Source organism: Carassius gibelio, chromosome A21 (assembly GCF_023724105.1).
Source record: "Carassius gibelio isolate Cgi1373 ecotype wild population from Czech Republic chromosome A21, carGib1.2-hapl.c, whole genome shotgun sequence".
Taxonomy (NCBI): Eukaryota; Metazoa; Chordata; class Actinopteri; order Cypriniformes; family Cyprinidae; genus Carassius; species Carassius gibelio.
This window is the reverse complement of record NC_068391.1, coordinates 168,307-176,058: the sequence shown is the minus strand read 5'-3', so window position 1 is coordinate 176,058 and position 7,752 is coordinate 168,307. Positions and strand designations below refer to the sequence as shown.

The following is a 7,752-nucleotide window of genomic DNA, read 5'->3' as shown; positions in this document are numbered from 1 at the left end:
TGAAATCGCATCATATGACCCCTTTAAGAACTATATGGCCTTCAGATATTACAAAAAAATGGCATACATTAAATCATTAAGAGCCTGATGAACTGTTAAGGAGTAAGAAATAAACAGTATCAATATAACAAACTGTTAAGATAGACTGACTTCAAATGGCATATTGAATCAAAACATTCTGTCAAACTATAGCCTATACGTACCTAAATAATATATGCTGTATATATATATATATATAGAGAGAGAGAGAGAGAGATAGAGAGAGAGAGAGAGAGAATGAGAGCTTTTAACAATACAGATTGTGTCAAAGCAACTGAACAGAATTAAATAGGAAAATAATGTGTCAATAATGCAAAAAGGCAGTTCATCATTGAATTCAGTGATGTCATCATCCAGCTCAGTTCAGTTTAAATATTATCTGTACAATCAAGTCGACAATATTGCTGGAAATTAAGTGTCCCCAACTAAGCAAGTCAGAGGTGACAATGAACGTAACCTCGAACATTTCCTTGGTTCCCTGAGATACGGAACGAGTACTGCGAATGGGGAAAAGCTCCTTTTTACCTTGATACTGAAGCCTTTTTTTTTCAATAACTGTTGTACATTTATCGTCTTAGAAACTACGAATAACAAAGTGAGACGTTGCTTCGTTTTCTACGTTTAATGGAAAAAAAAGGAAGCGAAAGTAAAAATAAATACAGCGTGTGCTTGTTCAGCAAATCGTTCACAAGATGGCCATTGCAGCATTCACAGAACCAATCACAAACCCTCCCGTGAATCACATGACCTTTACCATTGCTCAATGCATCCTGGGTAATGAAGTCCATTCACAAATCAAAATGACACAATGTTTTAACCACATATATGTATCTGTAACATGAACTGTTGATCTAAATGTTGTGTATTAAATGTTAACTTACTAAATTTTAACTTATCAATCTTAACCTTCGTAACTATTACTTAAATAGTTTTCTAACAACAATTTCTCAACATCCTCCCCCCCATAAACCACAGTTTATATGATTTCCAAAGGATACAAAAGCTGGATGGGTCTCCGCAGAACAGTCCCTGAACTTGTGCGAACTGCACATGACCTCACAAGACCATCACGACCTGGAAACAGTTCCTCAATTCTTCCTAGCCTCCAGCTCTGTCTTGGGGTATTATCTTCTCCGATGAGCGCAACATCTCCGACTTTCAGCAAAGAAGATTGTGGGGTGTCGCAGCGATGAGCCGACTTCAGATTCAGCAAATACTCTCCCCGCCATCGGTTCCAGATGTTATTCATAAGTCTTTGCCTGTAACGCCACCTTCTGTTCATCTCCTCCTTGTTCGCTGTTGGATGGTTAGTCTCCACTGCACATGGTTTAGGAGGCAAGCAGGTCAGTCTCTGACCCACCAAGAAATGAGCAGGTGTCAGTGGTTCTGGCTCATCCACCTCATTGTGCACATAAGTGAGCGGCCTCGAGTTTATTATGGCTTCAGCTTCAATCAGAATGGTGCACATTTCTTCAAAATTGAGTTTAGCTCTGCCCAGCACCTTTCTGAGAATAACCTTGACTGACCTAACCAGCCGCTCCCAGAATCCGCCCCACCAGGCTGCTCTTTCAGCGATGAACCGCCAGGTGATGCCTTTCTCTGAGAAGAACTCCTGTAGCCGTGGATCTTTAATGCCTTTCCAAAGCTCCTTCAAATCTTGATCAGCTCTCTTGAACGTCTTGGCATTATCTGAATAAATCACCTTGCATAATCCTCTTCTTGAGATGAATCTTTTCAACGCTAACAGGAAGTTCTCTGTGGACATATCTGAGACCAGCTCTAAGTGCACTGCTCTTGTTACAGCGCAAGTAAACAGTGCTATATACGCCTTTGTCATAACGTTCTGTGTCTTGACATAGAGTGGCCCTGCGAAGTCCACACCAGTGATCTCAAATGGCGGTGACTCTGTTATCCTGTCTCTTGGCAGTGGCGCGGTAGTCTGCTGTCCAGCCTTTGCTTTAAATCTCTTGCAGATTACACATCTGGACACAACCTTCTTCACTACCTGCCGTCCCCTCAATATCCAATACTTCTCTCTTGTCTGTACTAAAGTGTCTCGTACACCTGCATGCATTATCTTTTCATGTTCATACTGCACCAACATTTCTGTGTATCGGTGATTGTTGGGCAAAATCCATGGGTGCTTTTCTCTGTAAGAGAGATCAGAATGCTGGAGCCTTCCTCCCACACTGAGCAGCTCATCCTCGTCCAGAAATGGTTTTAGCTCTCGGATTCTGGAGTCAGTGTTGGGACATTTCCCTGCTTTCAGCAGATCAATTTCAGAGCTGAAACTCTGGTTCTGAATCACCTTAATCCAGTTTTTATTTGCTTCATTCAGCTCTTCTGCCGTCAGTTCACCACTGATGTTTATGCTTGAGCGGGTGTTGGTGATAAACCTCTTTATCCAGGCTGTTACCCGGAGCACTGTTTTTAGTTTGCTGTACTTCTCCAGACATAAAACAGGGCTTAAGAAGTCTTGGTCTTGCTTAACAAGCTGTACAGCAATCTGGTATTTGGATCTGAGTTCAGACTTTACCTCATCTTCTTGAACATCTTCCAGAGTGCTCTCTAACTGATCAGTTGACATCCGAACACAAGGACCATTCCACCACAATGTGCTCTGCTTCAGGTCCTGCACAGTTAGACCTCTGGTAGGAAGATCAGCTGGATTTATTTTCCCTTTGCAGTGAGACCATGACTGTGGATCAGTTAGAGACTGGATTTCCGTGACTCTATTTGCTACAAACTGTTTCCACTTATGAGCAGAACCACAAATCCAATGCAGCACTATCATTGAGTCTGTCCATAGTCTGAGTTGCGTCTTGTCTAGTTGCAGTGCTTTCATGAGGGTGTTCCCCAGCCTGGCTGCTATTACAGCACCCATTAGCTCCAGGCGTGGCAGTGTCATCCTTTTGAGTGGAGCCACTCTGGACTTAGATGCAACCAGGCTTGCGGTCACTTCTCCTTCTTTTGTTTCTCCTTGAAGATAAGCGACTGCACTGTACGCCCTTTCACTCGAGTCACAGAACACATGTAGCTTCAACCCTTGACCACCCTGCCGTGGTATGTGTGTTTGGTACCATCGTGGAATTGAGAGCTGATGCAGTTGAGGGAGCTCAGAGCACCACTGTTGCCATTTCTTCGTCAGATCAAGTGGCAATTTCTCGTCCCACTTGATCCCTCTCTCCCACATCTCTTGGAACAAGCACTTAATCCTGATGGTGAAAGGAGTCAGGAATCCTAAAGGGTCAAAAATACGAGCAGAAGACTGCAGAACACTTCGTTTTGTGTTTTCTCTTTCTTTCAAAATATCAAGCAGCCCCCTGAGGTCGAACACAAAGTCATCAGTGGCTGGTCTCCACACCATACCCAGCACCTTCAGCACAGACACGTGTGACTCTGGATGCACAGCACAATCCATCAAGCCTTGCTGCCATTTTTCTTTCAGCTCAGGAGAGTTTGTCAGCCATTTACATAGCTCCATGCCTGCAGCAGACATAATGTTCCTGGCTGTTGTCGTCACTGTATGTGCCTCTGTCACCCCACTTGCACTTGAAATGAAATCATCGACGTAGAGTGAGGAGCTGAGGGCTTCTACCACTTGTGGGTGTTCGAGCTCGTACTGTCTTAAATGCTTCCTTATGGTGGCTGCAAGTAAGAATGGGCTTGATGAAGCTCCAAACACCACTCTCGTCATTCTGAGCAAGCGCAGCGTCACATCCTTCTCCTCTGTGGGTGGTCCAGTGAACCACAGAAATCTTACAGCGTCCCGATCTCTTTCTGAGAGTGATATCTGCAGAAATGCTTTCTTGATATCTGCCATATATGCAATTTCATGCAGTCTAAATTTGATCAAAATACTCATCAGATCGGGATTCAGATTGGGACCTGTTAAAAGACAGTCATTTAGTGAGGGACTTCTGTCTTCGTGGGATGACGCATCAAACACAACCCGCAGTTTCGTTGTTGCCTTATCCTCTCTCAATACAGCGTGATGAGGTAAGTAATATATCTGACTGCCTGGTGGTGATGCATGCTCCCTTGGCACATCCTCAGCCATTCCTTGGTTTAAATAGTCCTCCACAACTTCATTGTATCTGCTGTACAGTGTGACATCCTTGCTTAGTTTCCTTTTCAAACTCTCCAATCTTTTTTTTGCGATGCGGTAATTGTCTTGAAGTGGAGGATGATGTTGTCGCCATGGCAACTCCACTTGGTAACGCCCATCCTTGAAGATGGAGGTTTCCTCGAACCGCTGCAATGCTTCTACATCCTCTGGGCTCTCATATTTCTCATTTATGATGCCCAGGGACTCAAGCTCCCAGAATGTATGCAGCTGTTTATCAATCTGTGCTTCCTCGCTGAGCTGAATATGCATGCAGGTTGTCTCTGTCATGCTGGACACTGCTACTGGGCCTTGCACTGCCCATCCAAAAATGCTCTCCAATGCCACTAGGCTCTTTGTCAGTCTCTCTACTCTGCCTGATACTATCTGCCAGTAATAATCAGATCCGATTAGCACAGCAAGCTCCGTTTTATCATCTCCAGCACAATCCGCTAGTTGAAGACCTCTGGTTTTCATTTCCATTTGTATACGTTCACCAGGCACTTTCATCAGCGCAGTGCACACTTTGGGGGTGACAACTGCCTCGATTTCAATTCCCTGCCGATTATCCCATACATTCTCCAAACTGAGCTTCACTATGTTGCGACTCACCGTTGTTGGAGCAGAGGAGCCAAATGTGTGAAGAGTAAGTGTCCCTTGTCTAGTAACAGGTAGCTGCAGCGCCTTCACCACATTCTCATGCACAAAACTCCCCTGACTGCCTCCATCTAACAAGCAGCGGACCATCTTCCTGCTGGTGGGTCCTACAACCCATGCTTTGGCAGTTTGTAGCAGCACAGTGTTCTCAATGTCAGGTTTGCATTTTTCTGCTTGGGGAATTACTGAGGAAATAACAGTGTCAATGTTAGCAGCTGCAGCAGGTGGAGATGTTTCAATTTTCTCACAAATGGCTGCATGATGCCTGCCTCCACATGTGGCACATGACCTGCACTTTGACCTGCAAAACCTGGCGATGTGTTTGGTCCCCAGACACACAAAGCACCTGCCAAGCTTCTTCAGTTTTTCCTTACGTGCTGACACCGGGTGGTCTGGACATTGTTCAGATTTGTGTTCAGTGCTATCACAGAACAGACAGTTTTGCGTTTTCTGGTCAGCAATGTGTAGTGCAGCTGCAGATGGCATGCTTGGTTTCTTTGATTTCACATCATTGGCTGAATATGATTTGCTGCATGTTTTGTTAGCAGACTGGTTTTCTCTCTGGTTGTATGATTTCATCATTTGTAAAGTTCTCTCTCGGCTCTGAACCTCTTTCTGCAGGAACTTCAACACATTAGGCACATTCCATTCATCATCATCCCCTCTGTGACGGCTGTATTCAAGAGCCATGTCGTCTGGCATCATCTGGAGTAATATTGGGCACAACATACTGCCATAAGTGTCCGATACCACTCCCAATGACTCTAGGCTTCTGATTTGAATTTCACAGTCATCATATAACTGCCTTAATGCACTGACATCAGAGGATTTCTTTACAGGAGTGAGATTCAGAAGCTTTGACATGTGAGCATTTACAATGAGATCTTTCCTTCCAAATCTGCTTTGGAGAATATCAACTGCAGCATCATAGTTACTGTCTGTCAGTGTGAGTCCTGCTACTGCCCTTGCAGCTGTTCCAGTAAGATAAGTTTTCAGGTAAGTAAACTTTTCTTTTTTGCAAAGTGCACTGTTGCTATGAATAGCAGTCTCATACTGGCTCCAAAATTCTTGCCATACACTAACATCTCCGCTAAACCTCTCAATTTGTATCTTGGGCAGTCTTACTGTCGGTTTATTTTCGCTAACGTTACCATCACTTGACTGAGCAGGCCGTGGGTTACTCACAGTTTCATTTCCTCGAATCACTCGGTGAGCTCGCGCTTTCATCTCGATGACGCGGTCTCTGTATTCCTCTGCGAGTTCAATCTCCGCCTCCACGTCCTCCAGCGAAGTGTGTTTCTCCACTATGCTGTCCAGCTCGCGCAAACTGTCCTCCTTTGCTGACAACACGGCTAACATGTCCCGCACACGATCGATATCCTTGTCTTCCTTTAATAATTCAACGTCCATCTGGTTCAGCAGTCTCGTTGTGGAACTCCGTATCGTCCGACGCTTTCTTTTGGACCGTTCATATTGTTCCACACCGGTCTGTCGCTCTTCGTCACTCATAGTCTTCTGATTCCCGGGTTTCGGCACCAAAAATTGTTGTACATTTATCGTCTTAGAAACTACGAATAACAAAGTGAGACGTTGCTTCGTTTTCTACGTTTAATGGAAAAAAAAGGAAGCGAAAGTAAAAATAAATACAGCGTGTGCTTGTTCAGCAAATCGTTCACAAGATGGCCATTGCAGCATTCACAGAACCAATCACAAACCCTCCCGTGAATCACATGACCTTTACCATTGCTCAATGCATCCTGGGTAATGAAGTCCATTCACAAATCAAAATGACACAATGTTTTAACCACATATATGTATCTGTAACATGAACTGTTGATCTAAATGTTGTGTATTAAATGTTAACTTACTAAATTTTAACTTATCAATCTTAACCTTCGTAACTATTACTTAAATAGTTTTCTAACAACAATTTCTCAACAATAACACAGTGCAACTGCACTGCCATTGGTTTAATCTGTAAACTTTTTAAGCTGTGCAAACCTGTGGCGATGCAGCGCGCCAAAGCCCACCAAAATGGGCGGGGCAAATGGCTATATAAGCAGGCAAATTGCCAGAGGAAATCAGGTCATACGACTGAAGCGATGTGGCATGGCATATAACGCAGTACTCGTTCCATATCTTAGGGAACCAAGGTTACGTTTGTAACTGAGTATGTTCCCTTTCAATACTTCACTCATACTGAGTATGGGGAATGAATTCAACCGCGCCTTGCCACGGTAGGGAACGACAAGACTTATCTTGAACACCTTGAGGTCCAGTGGATAAGTGAGAAGGCTGGAGCCGTCAAACCCTTGACGCTACTCTGCTAGAGGGAGCTATCTCCCTGGAGGTGACATGATGATGGAGTCTGATAGAGACCGTCGTATCAAACTGATAGGACCCGAGCGTGCAAGGTCGGGATGTCCAGGTTATAGAATCTGACAAAAGTGGACAGCGAGGAACAGCCGGCCGCCTCACTGATGTCTTTGATAGAGACACCACTAGACGCCATCCCTCTAGTGGAGTGGCCTCTTATTCCTATGGGGCACTCAAGGCCCATAGAGGAGTAACATAGTCAAGTCAAGTCACCTTTATTTATATAGCGCTTTAAACAAAATACATTGCGTCAAAGCAACTGAACAACATTCATTAGGAAAACAGTGTGTCAATAATGCAAAATGATAGTTAAAGGCAGTTCATCATTGAATTCAGTGATGTCATCTCTGTTCAGTTTAAATAGTGTCTGTGCATTTATTTGCAATCAAGTCAACGATATCGCTGTAGATGAAGTGAGCCCAACTAAGCAAGCCAGAGGCGACAGCGGCAAGGAACCGAAACTCCATCGGTGACAGAATGGAGAAAAAAACCTTGGGAGAAACCAGGCTCAGTTGGTGGGCCAGTTCTCCTCTGACCAGGCGAAACCAGTAGTTCAATTCCAGGCTGCAGCAAAT

The 7,752-nt window shown here is 44.3% G+C and overlaps 1 protein-coding gene across 1 annotated transcript; it reads right to left on the bottom strand.

The window, feature by feature from the left end:
• Positions 1 to 587: 587 nt before the first annotated feature.
• LOC127942209 (uncharacterized) lies at positions 588 to 6,764 on the bottom strand. Its single transcript, XM_052537877.1, has 2 exons — positions 5,987 to 6,764; positions 588 to 5,506 (listed from the first exon to the last, which is right to left on the bottom strand). The coding sequence occupies exons 1-2, from the start codon at positions 6,308 to 6,310 to the stop codon at positions 1,016 to 1,018; spliced, it is 4,815 nt and encodes a 1,604-aa protein (XP_052393837.1). The 5' UTR covers positions 6,311 to 6,764; the 3' UTR covers positions 588 to 1,015.
• Positions 6,765 to 7,752: the final 988 nt, after the last annotated feature.

Coding starts and splice junctions, on each gene's coding strand:
- LOC127942209 (XM_052537877.1), bottom strand. CDS start 6,310: ATGAGTGACGAAGAGCGACAGACCGGTGTGGAACAATATGAACGGTCC. Junction 5,507..5,986: donor TGATTCGAGGAAATGAAACT/GTGAGTAACCCA, acceptor ATATTACTCCAG/ATGATGCCAGACGACATGGC.